The sequence below is a fragment of the Dama dama genome, chromosome 19, assembly GCF_033118175.1.
Source record: "Dama dama isolate Ldn47 chromosome 19, ASM3311817v1, whole genome shotgun sequence".
Lineage (NCBI taxonomy): Eukaryota > Metazoa > Chordata > Mammalia > Artiodactyla > Cervidae > Dama > Dama dama.
Genome location: NC_083699.1, coordinates 59,685,484 through 59,703,885, shown reverse-complemented (window position 1 = coordinate 59,703,885; position 18,402 = coordinate 59,685,484). Strand labels below are relative to the sequence as shown.

Here is an 18,402-nt window from a genome sequence, read left to right as displayed (position 1 = left end):
TGCTCACTGAACTACGTACTGGTGAAAAATCTGAAATTAGCTGAAATGCTTACCAGTATGAGGAGTGGAGGTCATTACATAAATTATGGTATAGAACTCAATGGAGTAAAATACAGACCTTAGGACTCCAGGCAATGTGGTAATTACAACAAGCAGAAAGACAAATTAAATGTATTTTATGGTTGCAATTAAGTACCTAAAGGAACCAAGACCAGGAGGAAACATGGAAAAATAAAAATAGCTAACTTGTTAAGATGGTGGAATAGTGGGTGATTTCTCTTTTGTGTTTTGTTATTGCATTGTTGGTACATTTTAAAGAACTTTAGAGTACTTCCAAAATGACTGCTTAAACAAAAAAACTTCACACTGCTTATCACAGCTGGCTTACATTTTCCATGCTTCTTCCACTGTGCGTCGCCTCTCAATTATCTCCCTCCGCAGCTTTACCATCTCCCTTTGAATCTCCTCCTCCTCTTTCTTGGCCTCTAGAGCCTTCCTTTTCTTCTCTTCTTGCACCAGATACTGAGCCTCTAAGAAGGCCGATTTTTTCAGGGTCTTTTCAATTCTCTGGCGCTCCAGTTCTTTCTCACGTCTTAAGCGATTTTCTTTTACCTTCAAGAGAATACATCAAGGTTGAGATGCAGCCTTTCAAGTAGAAAGGGATATGCAAAACCTAAGAACACATTTTGAAGTTCAGAATACAACTACTTTGAAACATGCTGGCCCAGAACCCCACTGTTTATCAGAAAAAGAGGGGAAGTTAATTTGTTTACTGGGTAATGGCCAAGACAAAGTTTTAAACGAAGTCAGGAAAGACGACCCCAGACAATTTGGGAATTATCTGCAGCATGAAAAAATTGAAATCGAATGGGTTGCATGCCAAGTTCTGGATTCTTGTTTAGTAATGATTTCCTATCCGTAAGATCTTCCAAGGTGTACATTACTGTTATTTATTTAGGCTCTGTCTAAATTATAATGCTAATTATAATTTAAGAAAGGATAGGGTATTTTTGATAGGCTACTTTGTAAAGGCTAGAACAGTGATTTACTGACTTCAGAAACATCATGACCTTTTATTCAATTCTACCTTTATTTAAATTTATCAGTGATTCTGGATCATATTTGGAAATCAAAATCATGAACTTCACAGACATTTCTGAATAAGCACAATGATTTTTTTTTTTCAAATTCATTAATTCTTTAGAGGCTTAACTAGCTATGAATTAAAGAGTGGTCCTTTCCTTCCTGTTTCACTTAAACTTTACCCGTATCTTATTCTCCATTTGTGATAAGACTTCTAGCTAATGGCTCTTAATGAGCCATTTCCCCATCTTTCATCATAAATCTAAACCAGGCTCATACTTCTATCCCAGTTTCTCTAACATCCTTAGTGCTGCTTCAGCATAACTTATGGTTTAAAGTAATCAGAAATTCAGTATTACAAAAGGACAGCATACACATATACAGACATTAATTCTAGTCTGGTCTTAGTTCTGGACATGTGGAAAAGACTTGGCCATTCTGATTTCCTGAAGCTCCTCTACAAAGTGTTGAGATTAATCTTTTCCCTATAACCTACTATTTCCTTTGGAGAAAAGAAAGTTCCCATATGCCTTTCTAATTCAAAACAGATGAACTAGATTTAATTCCCTTCCAAATTATAATCACAAAATGAGTAAATTTTTCCGCCATCTAGAAAAGAATTATCATTATAACATTCACCAGAATATCTGTGATATTAATATCTTCACATTGCAATTCAAAAACCAAATTCGAGCAAAACCCAATCTACATATTTATAATACGAAGTACCACATCCAAGCTAATAAAGCTTAGCTCACCACTCTCTTGGTCAAAATAAACTAGTCCTCTTTTTGGTTTTCTTAAATTGTTTCCTATCCTCAGTTTATGAGCATTATTTTTCTTCTGAAGTTCTTATATTTTATTTTTATTCTTTCTAACCAAACCACAGATGGCACCCTTTTTCACAATAAAGCCTAAGTCTTTATTTAAGCTTATTAAATGTGTTACACCAAGATTGCTTCCTGTTATCCATTTTAATTTTGCTTTTCCCTCCCACCTGCTTATGTCTCATCTCCATCGTAAGACGAGGATCCTTCTGCCGCTTCTTGTCTTGCTTTTCATTCATTCCAAGATCTTCCAATATCCCAGAATCCACCACGTCTTTATGGAGCAGATGGTCTATAAATTTTTGAACAGTGGTACTCTCATCTTCTTCCTCCAAATAACCACATAAATCTGGGGGAAACAGAACAACAACAAAAAAGGGAAAATCAAAAGAAATTTTTTAAATTTAACTTTAGTATAATTTCCATATTTATATAAATAATCCTGGTATAATAAAAATACAAAGCTGTGAGTTCAATAAATAGTAACTGATAATGCCAATTGGATGACTACAACCCTCAGCAGCTACCTTCATCTAAGAGGAAAAAACCTCCGCTCATGAGGAACTGCCTTCACCCACGTCACTAACAACTCCCTCGCTGCCAAATTTAAAAGATATTACTTTTACATTTGTATTTCAAGGATTTAAACATCCTTGATGACTCCAGTGCTCTTTTTAAAAAGGCTTTACTGAGGTATAAATAACATACAATAAACTTATAAATATTTAAAGTCTACAGTAAGTTTTGACATATATAGATACCAGTAAACATCATTACAATCAAAATAATGAATTTATCTGTCAGCTGCAAAAGGGTCCTCATGCTGATCTGCAATCTCTTCCACTAAGTTCTTCCCATGCTCTTTGCCATATCCCAAAGATAACCCCAGCCCTACTTTCTGCCAAAAGATTAGTTTATGTTTTCCAGAATTTGGTATCAATTAAATTATATACTATGTATTCTTTTTGGTCATGCTTTTTTAAACTCAGTATAATTATTCTGAGGTTCATTCATGTTGTTATATCAATAGTATATCCCTTTTTACTGCTGAGTAGTATTCCACTGTATGGACATACCACCATCAATTCATTTTTCTCATCTGGAATAGACATTTGGATTGTTTTCAGATTTTGGCTATTACAAATAAAGATGTTATGAACATTTGTGTACAAGTCTTTGTACAAATATATGCTTTCTTTTCTCTTGGGAAAATGCCTAGGAGTGGAATAGTTGGATCATATGATAAGTACATGCTTAACTTTTTAAGAAATTGTCAAACCATTTTCCAAAGTGGTTATACAATTTCTCATTCTTACCAGCAGTGTAGGAGTGCTCCAGTTTCTCCACATCCCTACCAAAACTTGGTATGATCAGCTTTTTAATTAAGCCATTTTAATAGTTTCATAGTCATTACTGATTGTAATTTTAATTTGCTTTTTCCTAATGCCTAGTGATACTAAATATTTTTATTACTGATGTTCTATTCAATTCTATGCATTATCAAAAATGGGGTACTAAAGTCACCAAGTGTTATTTCTGAATGATCTATTTCTCCCTTTAATTTTGTCAGTTTGTGCTTCACTTACTTTGGGGCTCTATTTCTAGGTATATATATGTTTATCTTTGTTATGTTTTCTTGATGGATTGACCCTTTTATTACTACAGAATGCCCTTCCTTGTCTTGAGTAACAATTTTTTTATCTTGAGCTTATTTTTTCTGAGATTAGTAAGCTACTGTCACTCCTTTATGGTTATTGTTTGCATAGTACATCTTTTTCCATCCTTTTACTTTCAACCTATTTGTGTCTTTGACTCTAGACTGTGTCTCTTGGAACAGCATATAGTAAGGTAATAATTATAAGTTCATTCTGTCAGTCTACATCTTTTGATTGGAATGTTTAATCCATTTACATGTAATATAATTTTTGATAAAGTAAGATTTATGTTTGCCATTTTGGCATTTGTTTTCTGTATGTGTCATGTGTATAAATGCCTTTTTTCAGGTTGAAGAATTTACCTTTTATTACTAGATTGCTGAGTTTTAATCAGGAATTGATTTTGCCAAGTATTTTTTCTTTACCTATTGAAATAATAATGTTAGTTAATAGTTTTGATAAACTTTTTTTTTTAATGGCTAGGTAATATTTTTATTCAATGTTTTGATCCCCCAAAAAAGTAACACTACAAGCATAAGATGAGTGAGGCCTGGTACAGTACTAGAAAGTAATAACAAATCTGAGTAAAGATATAACTAGATCTATTAGCACCATATGAAAGAAAGTAGCAGTTTCTTTAAATTTCAGACACACTTTAGAATAAATACTACGTACTAAAATGCTTCATTCTAATAACAACATCACTAAACTAGAAAAATATATAAAAGTGGCAATCAGTATATCTGAAGCAATGTAATATAAAGAACTTCTGAGAGTACTGGTGCTATTTAATCTAGGAACACTGACTTATATGAAGGTTCAGATATGATTACAACTCCCACAGAAAAAGAGAAGACTATTCTTGAGAGAGAGAGAAAATGATATCAATATTTTCTGTTACACTAAAGAGTAAAAGTTGAGGATAATATCCTAATTTTTCCTAAAAAAGAGAGAATTTATGAAGATTAGAACCTCAAAACAGCTGAAAGGGCTCTTCCCAGAGTGCAGGCCCTCTATCCTGGAAGTGTTCAGGCAGAGATTATATTATCCCATGTAAGGGACACTTTGGAAGAACCTCTGTCTGAGGGGGTGAAGAGAATAAATCAGATTAGATGATCCTGAGGAGTCGCTTAACTTTAAAAGCTCAGGACTTTATGACTGTAGAGTCCTAAACAAGGGAAATGCTAAAAGATGAGTTCACCAGGGGTGCCTGAGTCATGCAAGGGGAGCTGCCATCGCCATCACTATGCCTACACTTATGCTTAGAGAAAATATCTTAGACTCTTGGAGTACTACTGAGGAATCCTCACAAGCTAGCTATTTACCTTGTATGATACTAGCTCTGTATACAAGTAATAACCTTCCTTATAAAGAGATTTGAAACATTTTGTAAATACAAAATGGTATGCCAATGTTTAAATATGGTAAAACACTGAAACAGCCATCAAAGTAAATGGTCATCCAATAATATATGGAAAGAGGCATTCTTAATCAGCATTAATTGCTGTTATAATCATGGTGGTTTAGTTACTAAGTCGTGTCTGACTCTTGCAATGCCATGGACTGTAGCCCGCCACACTCCTCTGTCCATGAGATTCTCCAGGCAAGAATAGTGCAGTGGGCTGCCATTTCCTTTCCAGGGGATCTTCCCAACCCAGGAATTGAATCCAGGTCTCCTGCATTGCAGGCAGATTCTTTACCAACTGAGCTACAAGGGAAGCCCAAGCATAAGAAGAATTACAAATAATGTAATATTTTAATTTTTAAAAATCACCATGAATTTACTGACATATAGATAAGTAACTTAAAGTGAATCAAGAAAACTTAAAACCAATTACAAAACTAAGCAAAACACAGAAAAGTCAAATAACATATTATTTATTATTCAGAACAATTAAAAAGATTTCTTGGAACCATCATTGATGTTAAAGCTTAGGACAATCAGGTAAGTTCTTACCATCAAACCTGTCATATTTCAAATGTCCATTGGCTTCTGGCACAGGAGGGACACTGGACACAGTGTCTTTAGCATCACTGTCCCCATCACTTGCTAGTTCTTGCTTAAGTTTGGTGTCTAACCAGGCACTGACCAATTCCTGAGCTATCAATAAGACAAAAACATCTTTTTAATATTTCAGTTACTTCAGAGACTTTCTTCATTTGCTATCTTCATTCATTCAATAAATGTTACTTGAGCATTATCATGTGTCAAGTACTGCTCTAGATACTGGGAGTATAGCAGTGAACAAAACAGGAAAAATGAAACCTACCACCTTGAAGCTTACATTCTAACTGGGAAGAGAGACAATGAACAAGTAAGTCAGAAAGACAGAGCAGGAGAAGGAGAAATGGTGTACAAGAAATGGAAGGCGGGTGTTGATAGTTTTAAATTAATTGGGTGGTCAAAGAAGGCCTCACTGGGAAGACATTTGAGCAAAGAAGGGAAGGAGGTGAGGGAGTGAGCCATATGGCTATGTAAGGGAACATGATTCCATGCAGAGAAAAAAACAAGTGCAAATCCCTAAGGCTGGAGAGTGTTTAGGGTACTGGAGAAATAGCATGAAGGTGGAATGGCTGGAGGAATGAGTGAAGTGAGGGTTGTTGGAGATGAGGTGGAAGAAGTATCACAGGAATCAGGGTTGGAGCAGTAGTTTTAGATCCAGGGTGAACTTGCCTCCCTGTGAACATCTGGCAGTAACTGGAGCCATTTTTGCTTATTACAACTTATATGCAGAGTACATCATGAGAAATGCTGGGCTGGATGAAGCACAAGCTAGACTCAAGATTGCCATGAGAAATATCAATAACCTCAGATATGCAGATGACACCACCCTTATGGCACAAAGTGAAGAAGAACTAAAGAGCCTCTTGATGAAAGTGAAAGAGGAGAGTGAAAAAGTTGGCTTACAACTCAAAAGTCAGGAAACTAAGATCATGGCATCTGGTCCCATCACTTCATGGCAAATAGATAGGAAACAGTGGAAACAGTGACAGACTTTATTTTCTTGGGCTCCAAAATCACTGCAGATGGTGATTGCAGCCATGAAATAAAAAGACGCTTGCTCCTTGGAAGAAAAGTTATGACCAACCTAGACAGCATATTAAAAAGCAGAGACATTACTTTGCCAACAAAGGTCTGTCTAGTCAAGGCTATGGTTTTTCCAGTAGTCATGTATGGATGTGAGAGATGGACTATAGAGAAAGCTGAGCACCAAAGAATTGATGCTTTTTCAACTGTGGTGTTGGAGAAGACTCTTGAGAGTCCCTTGGATTGCAAGGAGATCCAACCAGTCCATCCTAAAGGAAATCAGTCCTGAATATTCATTGGAAGGGCTGATGCAGAAGCTGAAACTCCAATAATCTGGCCACCTGATGTGAAGAACTGACTTATTTGAAAAGACTCTGATGCTGAGAAAGATTGAAGGTGGGAGCAGAAGGGGACTACAGAGGATGAGATGGTGAGATGGCATCACCAACTCAATGAGCATGAGTTTGAATAAACACTGGGAGCTGGTGATGGACAGGGAGGCCTGGCATGTTGCAGTCCATGGGATCGCAAAGAGTCAGACATGACTGAGTGACTGAACTGAACTGACAACTGGGAGAGGCCAGGGATGCTAATGAATACCCTACAGTGCACAGTACAGCCCCAACACAAAAATTACCTGGCCCAAAATATCAACAGTGCTAAGGTTGAAAACCCTTTTTTCCTATGTCTTGACATCATTCGATGTACTTGGGCTTTTACTCTGTATGTAATGGGAAGTCACAGAAGGTTTTTAAGCAAAGAGGTGACATATTTTAAGAGCAGCACTCTGACTGCTAGGTTACAATAGACTGTAGGGGGACAAGCACAAAAGCAGGAGACACCAGTTGGGACACAAATATCCAGGAGAGAGGTGATGGTGCCTAGACCTGAAGTGGTAGTATTAAACATGCTCAGATTCTAGAAAATAATGTTTTGAGGTGAAGGTGACATGATTTGCTGATGGACTGAATTTGGGATATGAGAGAAAGAAACCTATACATTTTTTGGCCTAAGCAACTACAGGATGAAGATGTCATTTACCAAGACAGGGAACAAAAAGGGAGCAGTAGATCTGAATGGGAGATGAGGAATTCAGCTTTAGATGAGTTAGGTATGAGATGCTTATGAGATGTTCAAATAGGGATTCAAGAAGGTATTGGCTATATTATCTGGGTTGCAAGGGACAGAACCAAGCTGAAGAAATAAACGTAGGTGTTGTCAGCATACAGATACTATGTAGAGACAGAAGAGGATGAGATTGCCAAAGGAGGAAGGTGGATAGAGAACTGGTGCAAGGACTAAGCCCCGAGGAACTCTAGCTTCTAAGGGTTGAACAGCTAAGGCAGAACCAGGCAAGCCAACTAGGAATGAGAGACCCAAATTGAGGGAGGAGAAAAACTGGAGGGTGATATTTTAGAAACCAACTTCCATTTGCATTTCTTTCTTAGTGACATCCAGAAAATCTTCTTAAATGTAGGGGCATGAGAGAAAATTTAGCATTAACTTCATTATCATTACAATACAGCTCTTGCAGAGAGGGTAAGGGGATCTTCAAAGAAGAAAAATGTCCATTTTAGCATTCTTCATCATGGTTATTATCATTATTGCACACCTTTAAGGGAAGGGAGTGCTTCCAAATATTAAATGATGCTAAAAGACATTTAACATAGAAAGGAAGGCATGAAATGTAAAGTAGAAAAAAATGAATCAAAGTGGTAGAAACTAAGTGTATAACGTATACTAGCAACAGACACTACTGGCTTTCAGAGGAAAGTAGAGAAGTGGAGCAGAACATTTATATATACAATAATCTTTGTGTAAAATAATTTGCATCTACTAAACGCCATTCATTAGTAAGGAGAGATTTACAATGAAGTGCTCCAAAAAGACAATGAAAGAGAAGGAGACTCTTGGAGGGTTCAACTGTAGGAACACTTCATGTTGGATCAGAGGCTTGAAGCCCACCGTAAAGTAGAGTTTCTCAAAGTGTGTTCCCCAGATCACTAGTTCTTACTGAATATTAACAGACGGTTGATGAGAGGGGCAAAAAAAGGATATAAACCTTTGAAAACCATGTTTTATTCATCCACTAATAGTCTCTAAAGTTTCTCAGGATATTAACATGTATTTCAAGATAAAAAAAGTCCAGGTCTAAGAAGCTTGGGAAATGGGGTAAGTAAACTTTTTTTTTTTAAATGCAGGACTTCTTGGAAATCTTGAGTGACTAAAGTATATTGTGTATTTCTATTGGTGATGTAGGAGAATGCATAGGGTAAGACATAGCTTTGCCAATTTCTGAATATATCTCCTTTTGCCCTCTCCAGTACCACCAACTACCCAAGACCAATTGCCATTAGAGCACACACAGACCACTGTAACAGTCTCTCACTAGTCTCCTTTTTCCCGCCCTATAATTCAGTCTTCATATATTAAGAAAAGATCCTACTGTACCTCTGGTTAAAGCCCTTCAAAGATGTTAAAATAATAATTAATAAAAAAAAACCTCTTCAATGATATCTGCTCATACTCAGAATAAACTCTAAATTCTTTTCCCAGGCCTAGAAGGCCCTTCTGCAAGTTTTCTCCATTGGGAAGCTCCAGCAACACTGGTCTTCCTTCAGTCCCTCAAGCACACCAAACCTGTACTTTAACTCTTAATGTGACCTTTCCCAATGCCCGGGATGCTCTTCCGCCATCACAGCTCGCATGGCTCTTTCTTGTTATTTAGGTCCAAACTCGGATGACTTATCACTATCTGACTTTTTGTTTTTCATTTTCTTTATTCCCATTCTAGAATGCATACTCCATGAAAGCAAGAACTTCACCCTTTGTTCATAACTTGCTCTTCCAAAGCCTAAAATAGTACCTGGCACAGAGTAATAATTTATTTTTATTTATTTATTTATTTAAACATTTTATTTTATTTATTTTTCCATTTATTTTTATTAGTTGGAGGCTAATTACTTTACAATATTGTAGTGGTTTTTGCCATACATTGACATGAATCAGCCATGGATTTCCATGTGTTCCTTACCAGAGTAACAATTTAATGTATAGGTTGAATAAATGAAGAAATAATCTGAAAAACTGGAGACATAAATAATTCAAATGAAAACTGGCTTCCAGGATATGGCACTCTGACTTTCCTCCTACCTCAAGGGCCTCTCCTTTCCAGTCATCTTTGCTGGTCCCTCTTGATCTCTTCATCCCCAAACAGTGGAGTTCCCTAGGGCATCAGTAACTACAATACTGATTCCAGAGGAGTAAACACTTTCTCCTTTCCTAAGGAACAAAGCTGATTTATAAACTTGTGATCAATTTATCTGGATGATACCAGATCAAGTTAACAAGCTGCCCTTGCTACTACAAGATCAGTATCTTATACTTACTAGATAACTGTGTTATGTCAAAACTGCCTCTGGATGTGGTTCTATTTCAAGAGACAGAACAGGCCTTAAATATAACCTTACTTGAAATACTGGAAGTAATTCCAGAGTAAATTAGCTTTAGGAAAGTAGAAGCAAACAAAAATTAAGAACAAGAGAAAGAAATACTTTCGTTCTGTACTCTGAAATTCATTATGAGTTATGCTTTAGTAAGTTGTACTTCCAATGTATTCTTACCTTCTGTGTACACTTCTTCATGATCTTCTATTTGCTCAGGTGTTTCCAAATCTACAAGTTGGCCCCAAAGCCTTCTGGATAAATCTGAATTTCCAGCAGAAAATACTTGAGAAACTGCAAATTCAGAAGCTTTCTCTACTCTCTTTAAAAGAAAAAAAAAAAAAAAATCCACCAAGATGACAACTTTCTTCAGGGTTAGAAGATTTCTCTCCTATTCAAGATTCTGATTTTCTACCAACTACCAAGATACTTTCTTTTTTCCATTCTAAAAGATACTTTGAGGTTTAAACATCCACCCCAAATAATTTCACTCATTAAACATGAAATTAATTGCAGCATTTTACCAAGTTTTAACAGGTGTTTATGAAGTTTATATTTGAACAAAAGGGTGTTTAAGCTTTAGATGACTTTTGTTTAGAGCATTAGTCATGGGATCCTGACACCTGGATATTTAAAAAAGTATACAATAGCTTATTATTAATAGTTTCCATGCCACTAGTACTTGCATATGAATGTGAACCAGAAGCAGGTAGCTACACTTCAAATTCCTACACCTGAAAGAAACTTCCCATATATATATCAGGCAAACTAATAAAATTGGGATAAAGGGTCACTGAACTGTAGTAATTCAGAATGTTAACTCAACAGTGAAAATCTAGTAAAAACATGGCCAAATTCACAGAAATGGGGGACGGGTTGGCAGAGGTGGGCAAACTCTTGACATTTTGGTTTACCTGCATGCTCAAAACTTGTCATAGGCTTGATCTTTTAAATTTTTAAGGATTTCATATGCTAAGTCTGAATTAGAAGCAGAGGAATAAAGTTGAAACATCAAGGTAACTTGAAAAAGAGGTCAAAATAGAACATATGGGATAAAATATGAATCAGAATAAAAATGGTCTAACTAGGCAGAGAGTCAAGAAAGTATCCTTGACCTTCATGAGGTCACTCTGGAGAGATGTGTTCTCTTTCAGAGCCTCCAACATGCCCAAGTCAATGCTGTTGTTATATATCCTTTACTTAAGGGTCACGATATGCTTGGTACCTAGTCCTTCCTTTTAAGGTCCTTAAATTCTAAGGCAGAGAGATAAATTTCACATATACTGTATGTGTCTGCATGTGTATACATACATAGACACATATTTGTAAATAATGTACAAATAAATAGATCAACTCTAATTTTTTAAAACCAAGATCCACAAACAAAATATAAAGAACAAAAACAGGGCTGTAGATGTAGTTCTTCAGGCTGTGGGTGAAAGAAATAACTTTCCATGACACATCATCTCACCTGAGTTGGAATCTGCAGATTCTTAGGACAAAGAGAGCTTGGAGACAGGAGAAGGAAGATTGATTTTGGTACTAAAGAAGGGCAGAGTCTGGTACTGACAAGTCAGGGAGTAAAGAGAAATGTGTGCTTGGCTCTAAGAAAGAAAATGTTTGGGCTATCACTTAAAATGAAGCTTTGGGGGAAAAAATGCTAGATGATAGTAAGGATTAGAAATAATCTCTGTAATTCCTTGTTTTAAAACATTACATCCTTACCATTTTTTTTTTTTCAATTTAAATACATAAGAGACTGGAGAGGTCTCATGTGTCTATTTAGCAACTTTTTTTTTTTTTTAAAACAAGTTGATTAAAGGCTAACTCTGTTCCCAGGACTGTGGACAATAAGGGGGAAACAAAACTAAAAGCTTCTGTTACCAGAGTTCACTTTAGTTTTGGTTACATGTGCCATGTGTGCAATAAACAACTTAAGAACAGTCTTAGAGCAAAACAAGGTGATTAAAACAACTGAACATCTTCAAAAGTTTCTTATTCATTGACTATGCTATAGGGATGTAAATTGTAAAGGAACTATCTCGGTGAGTCCTATGAACATATAAATGTTTAACATGTGTTCCTTATGTCCCATGGCACACACTGATTTCATTACCCACTACAGACCCTGTGTAGCCTGTTGCCATTGATGCAGAAATGGCAGCTCTATAATGCACTCCTTCATTTCCTCAAGGCTGGCAGGTACATACACAAGTTTCTTGACAAACTCCCATGTGCAAACTGCATATCCATATATAATAGTCTTCTGAGTAATGTATTTTTTGAAAGTGACCAATTCTTTCTTAATCACTGTTGCTGTTGTTCAGTTGCTAAGTCATGTCCGACTCTTTGCAATTCCATGGACTACAGCATGCCAGGCTTCCCTGTCCTTCACCATCTCCAGGAACTTGCTCAAACTCATGTCCACTTAATCACTCTGCATACAAGTAAATGCTTGACACTGTATCTGTGTGTATGAATACCAACATAACTCCAAGGAAAGGAGTATAGTATATAGGATTATGAGGGTAAGGGGAGTGAGGGGTAGTTGTTCACTGAGAGAGGTGTCTCAAGCTGAGATTTAAGGGAAAGATGTGGACTGGCCTCCTAGAGAGAGGGTATTCTGAGCTGGAGATCATCATTTAAAAAAAGCAAAAGACTTACCTGATAGAGAGGAAGGAGACTGGCCTGATAGGAGTCATGCAGTATAAGAGTAAAAGGGCTGTTACAGGGAGATTGATATTCCAGGGAGATTGACAGAGGCCCCCCTAGAATTTACTGCTTCTTCCCTGGTGACTCAGATGGTAAAGAATATGCCTGCAATGCAGGAGACCTGGTTTCTATCCTGGGATTGGGAAGATCTCCTGGAGAAGCAAATGGCAATCCACTCCAGTACTCTTGCCTGGTAAATTCCATGGACAGAGGAGCCTGGTGGGTTATAGTCTGTAAGGTCGCAGAGAGTCACGACTGAACAACTAACACTTACTTACATGACAGCATGAAGAACTACCGAAGGTTCCAAGAGTAGAGAACTGACACAGTGGAAATGTTTAGAAAGCTCAAAGTAGCCAAATACACTGGAGTAAGAAGATGAGTCATTCTATCAAATCAGGATGAAGCTGAATTGTAAGTTGAGATGGACTGTTGCATTTGAGTGACCAGCACCAAGATTCACATTTCTACCAAGCATCTGCCTGATTCTAAGTGACTTTAATGTCCCTGAGAGTGACTTACCAACATTTCAGCCTCAAAGTTTGCTTGATATCTTGTATGCCAACAGCTTTCTCCTCAACTGCATTTAGCAACTCAATGACATGGTCATCCCCAACCATGTCACAAAATTTTCCATTGTTCAAATCAAATGCTGATAACCCCCTCTCCCCACATCACTCCTATTCATCTCCATTTTTGACTCCTCCTAATCCATACAGTGGTGTTGCACCTAACCAAGCCCCCTATAGTCACCATACACCCCCTCCTTCTCCCAACCTATGAATCCTTTACAGGGTCCCCTCCCTTTCCTACTCTGTGTGGATATTCACCTACTATCTTACATAAGCCTCAAATGTTTTGTTCCTTGCCTCTCCAATGAAAACCTTCAAGCCTGAATGAAACTGATCTACGAGTTCTTGGTATCACAAAAAATAGTGGTTCCCTGCTTTAGCCAAGTTCCAGTTCTACTGAGTGATCTTTGTTTTCTGTCCTGAGGGAAGTCCTTTTACCATCTTCACCACGTTCCATGTCCTTCCCATACATGTCCCACTCTTCCATTTTGAACGAGTGGCCCACTCAAGTGGATTTGGAAGTCTTAGTCTAGAGTTGTAACCGTTTAAGGTATACTCAGAGTTTGATAATATTAGGGAACAGACAAGAAGACAGAGAAGCAAACAGAAAGGTCTTAAGAGAAACCAGAGGAAACAGTGTCACAAAATGATAATGGAGGAGAGAATTTCTAGCATAAAGAAGTGATAACTGTATAAAATAACCTTAAAAAGCTAAAAGGACAAGGAAGAGACCACTGTATTTAGTCAGGAAGTCATTTATGACAACTTTCTGTGAGTGGTAAGAACTAGAAACTGAAGGAAAATAATTGTGGACACAAGAGGACAATAAGAACACAAAAGCAAGGAGGCTAGGCTGTATTAGACTATACTAGTCCAGTCCAAAGACACTGGAAAAGAAAATGACTGCGGGATGAAGTGAAGACGAACTGATTTTTTTCAAGACAGGGATGATTTGAGGGTATAATGGAGAAAGAGCTACTGCAGAAGTTTTAGAGGAATGATAAAAATCTAACCAAGTAAAGCTAGCTGATAATTGCATGAAAGAGGAAAACGGTACAGAGCAGAATTTTATCTATTTTACTTAAATCTTCCCCTCTGGAGGAGATGGTAACTAAACACACAATCAAGCCCAGGAAAGGTTTGATACTGCAACTTTCAACTCTGACACACAAGCTGAGCTTGACGTAGTCTGGGGAGTGGACTTCCCCAAGGTTAGCCTCCACCATGGTGGACCCATCTTATTGTCTCCTAAGTCAGGCCTTCTGCAGGAGCCAGCAAGCTTCCCTGGCCCCATCTGTACGAGCACTCCACCCCAGGGACTTCAACCACATCCTTAATTCTCCTAACAATTTCAAGTAAGTTGTTTAGCCCCCACTGAACTATAAACTGGGCTTCCCAGGTGGTGCAGTGGTAAAGACTCTGCCTGCATTGCAGGAGACACAGGAGACTCGGGTTTGATCCCTAGGTCAGGAAGATCCCCTGGAGTAGGAAATGGCAAGCCATTTCAGTATTCTTGCCTGGAAAATTCCATGGAAAGAGGAGCCTGGCAGGCTACAGTCCAAGGGGTTGCAAAGAGCTGGACACGGCTGAAGTGACTGAGCATGCACACAGCACAGACTATAAACTCTGAAAAGGCAGAAACTGTACCTGCCCCATGCACTGTTATACCTCCAGCGCCCAACACAGTGGGCTAGTACTTAGTAGGAACTTAATAAATACTGGCTAAATATTTATAATTATTAGAAACTTAATAAATATGGTTAACCATGAAAAAATGGTTAACAATGATTATAATCGGGCCTAGGTCCCATCTGGCCTGGAGCTCATAATGGCTGTCAATTTAGATAAGTAACAGCTCTTCAAAATACTAACAGGCAGAAGGATATTTTCCCAGGAAAATACTGCATGATTTTGAAACATGTGGTGCACAAATGAGTTGAGTGTGGCAAGTTGCCAAAATGACACTTGGAGGCACCTGAAGCGGTATAACAGTACTTTCAAATAGTACTTGGTACTGAAACATACATCTCAAGCCTAGAAGAGACCTCAGAGGTTATCCAATCCAATCAGCTCCCCCACCTGACTAAATGCTCAAATATATTCCTCAACAGTCCTAACACTGAGTGACCATTTAGAATCCACTTGAATACCTCCAGTGAGAGAAAATCCACCTCTTTACAAAAGTGCCCACTCCATTTTTGGGTTGCTCCCATCATTAGAAGATTCTCACTTGTGATGCATGCACAGTTTTTATCTACTGAATTGGTCTCACAGGTCAATGTAGCTACAGCAGTATGTTCTTTCCAATTATCTGGGGAAGTCCACAATGTCCTCTCCTAAGGCATGTCCTCTCCTAAGGCTTCTCTTCCCCTGTCCTTTAATCCTCTTCATATGATCCTTGTGGCATTTGAAAGGGATGTTATCTGGTCATTCATGCTTTTATGAGAAGCAACAAAATCATGAAAATGTACTAGAGTATAAAACTAAGACTATACACACACACACACACACACACACACACACACACACACACAGACAGACACACACTCCCATGGGAATGAAAACAGCAAAATATATGCAAAATGGAGACCTATTAGTATTCCTATTCCACATGATTATGTGTGACTCTTAATTCTCTATCTTAATTATGAAATATCCTTACCTTAATCCAGTGTTCCACACTGTCAGGGTCAAACACAGGCTGTAGATAATATATACAGAATATTAGTGCATTTATCTATCAATTTTGCCATTTTAATCTGTCCTTCTAATTAAAGCATGTGGGAAAATGTTCCTTAGTCTGTCCCCAAAGCATCATTAGGAAGTTCAGCAACAAAAAAACACAGAATGCCAGCAGCAGAAAAAACATGAAGCCTTTTCTGGAACACCTTCTGACAGTTTCCACCTCTTACCGAGGTCCAGCTCCAGATTCTGATTTAACTGGTCTGGGGTAAGGCCCACGTGTACTTTTTTAAAGCTCCCCAGGGTTAAGAGCCAAGATAGAGGAATATTGCATATAATATTCCTTATAAAAACCCAAATAAGTACTGATTAGTCAGATTATTCAAGTGCCGTGAAAGTAAATCTGCTTGGAGAAAGGTATGTGCCTTTCCTTAGGCCTCTCTTTTCAGGAATAACCTGTATTTACCGAAAGCAGGGATAATGTTTGGTCCAATAAGAACTCGGGGGTGGAGTAAGGGATAACCAATCATCTACTGTTTTACAGAGCAGAAAATGAAGCTGAAATCACATAAATTTCTACTCAGGTCAATCAGATATTAATCTGAAATTAGAAATCAGATCTGCAGAACAACTTCTTCACTTTTTGTAACTCTCAGAAGTTTGCAGAATTCCTTCCAATAGTCACTTAACAAAGAGAGGTATTTGCTTTGCTAATAATTCAGGTGGGTTTTTAAATAAAAAAGGGAATATCTAGACTAGCATACTGACACATCGAGGAGGGAAAGGTATAATACTATCTTCACTTACATAACACTTCCCCTTCAAAGCACCTTACAAATAACTAATTAATGCAGCTGTACTGCTGAATAATTTTGTAGCTGAAACAAAGAAACAGCTGATCCTATTCAACCACAACTGAGCCCCAAGCAGCTCAATTGTGTTTTTACCTTTCTATCCTATAGGCAGTAGCAATGAGCATCAGCAGCAAAAATTTTTCCTTTTGGGATCCCAAAATTGTCCCCAGTTTTTACCTTTCATCATCAAGTTTATAATCATAACCTATTCTGGATCCAATCTATTATAGAACCTACACAATAGAAGCAGGCATTGTTTCCAAGTCAAATGCTCCAATCTGAACCCTCCAGCATCTGGGGCAAGATATTTACTAAGTAGAGTATGTCTAGTGCATTATTTAGCTGGTATATTTAGAATAGCCTTCAAGCACAATTGCCTAGTGGCCTCAGAAAGGCCATATGTCTACACAATAGTTTTTAAGGAGGTGTAAATTATGGGTGAAAACAGCTGTGAAGCTGCTCTGGTGCTGAAAGCTAAGATTTCCATTTGGTACTCCCATTTATTTACATGTAAACATTTCTTTCTTTTTTTTTTTTAATGAGTAGTTTGGTATTTATTTAAAACATTTATTTCTGTGACGTTAAAAGTAGTCTGTGAAAAGCACACACCGTGTCACTGGGACTTTGCACTTGTCATTTACACGTTTCAAGTTTACAGTGGGGTTCTCAGTTTTCCATCTCTTTGGATGCTAGGGCACAAAAAAGGTGACAAATATAAAGAACATCTATTTTTTGATTGCTGCTTGAGTTTAAAGATTTTCAAGTGAATTAAGTATTGATATATTCAACATCCACTTGCATTCCTGAGTTCATTTTACAGACTTTATGTAAAACTAGGAGAGGGAATATGAGATAGAGGATTTAAGGTGAAAATCTTATCCCTTCAATAAAGAACAGGTTCCCATGACTTGCAAAACATCAAGAAAAAAAAAAAAAAAAAGAAGAAGAAGAAGAAGAAAAAGAAATGAAACCTTGCGGGGACTTCCCTGAAGGAATACCTCTGGAATTCTCTTCACTGGGATGGGTACTATTAAAGATTCTCCGGTTTTTGAGAAAAGCGTTAGATTGAAACGGTTCTTTCACGACGCTGCCCATCAAAGCCGTAAGGCAACCAATCCCCCAAATCCCTAGGCCCCCTTCATTAGGGCAATGCAGACACAGGGTCGGTCCTGACTAGGACCGGCCAGGTAAGGATGCCCCTGAGGGAAGAGGAAAGAAGCGCAGGCAGCGCTGTAGCTGTCCTCAGGGATGGTCCCCGCCCCCCCGCCTCTCCCCACGAGCTCCCGATAGGAATGGATCACCTTGGTGGGATTCGGCTTCCTTGTAAACTGTTTCCAGCGATTCAGCCCCGTCCTCTTCCTGGAGGAGGACTTGTCCTGGGGCGCCAGCAACATTTTCCAAGTTCAGGCACGGACTAAGGCCAAAGCTGAAACAACCACTCCTTTGCCTAGGCTGCCTCCGAGTCTCCGTGGGAGTTGTAGTTCCTCTGCTCACAAGGGAGGTAGGCGTGGGGCGCAGCCGAACCACCACTCCCAGGAGGCTTTGC

The 18,402-nt window shown here is 38.1% G+C and overlaps 1 protein-coding gene across 5 annotated transcripts in view; it reads right to left on the bottom strand.

Annotated features, from left to right (window-relative positions):
- CCDC191 (coiled-coil domain containing 191) overlaps positions 1 to 18,294 on the bottom strand; it is a 92,105-nt gene extending 73,811 nt beyond the window's left edge. For 4 of the 5 annotated variants that reach the window (XM_061167168.1, XM_061167169.1, XM_061167171.1 and 1 more), the window contains exons 1-6: positions 18,158 to 18,294; positions 15,983 to 16,021; positions 10,217 to 10,358; positions 5,523 to 5,666; positions 2,081 to 2,259; positions 389 to 612 (exon numbers count right to left, since the gene is read on the bottom strand). In XM_061167168.1, coding sequence (XP_061023151.1) covers positions 389 to 612; positions 2,081 to 2,259; positions 5,523 to 5,666; positions 10,217 to 10,358; positions 15,983 to 16,021; positions 18,158 to 18,250 — 821 coding nt within the window. In that variant the 5' untranslated portion in view covers positions 18,251 to 18,294. The remainder of the gene's footprint in view (positions 1 to 388; positions 613 to 2,080; positions 2,260 to 5,522; positions 5,667 to 10,216; positions 10,359 to 15,982; positions 16,022 to 18,157) is intronic. The other variant, XM_061167170.1, reaches the window with a different exon arrangement.
- Positions 18,295 to 18,402: the final 108 nt, after the last annotated feature.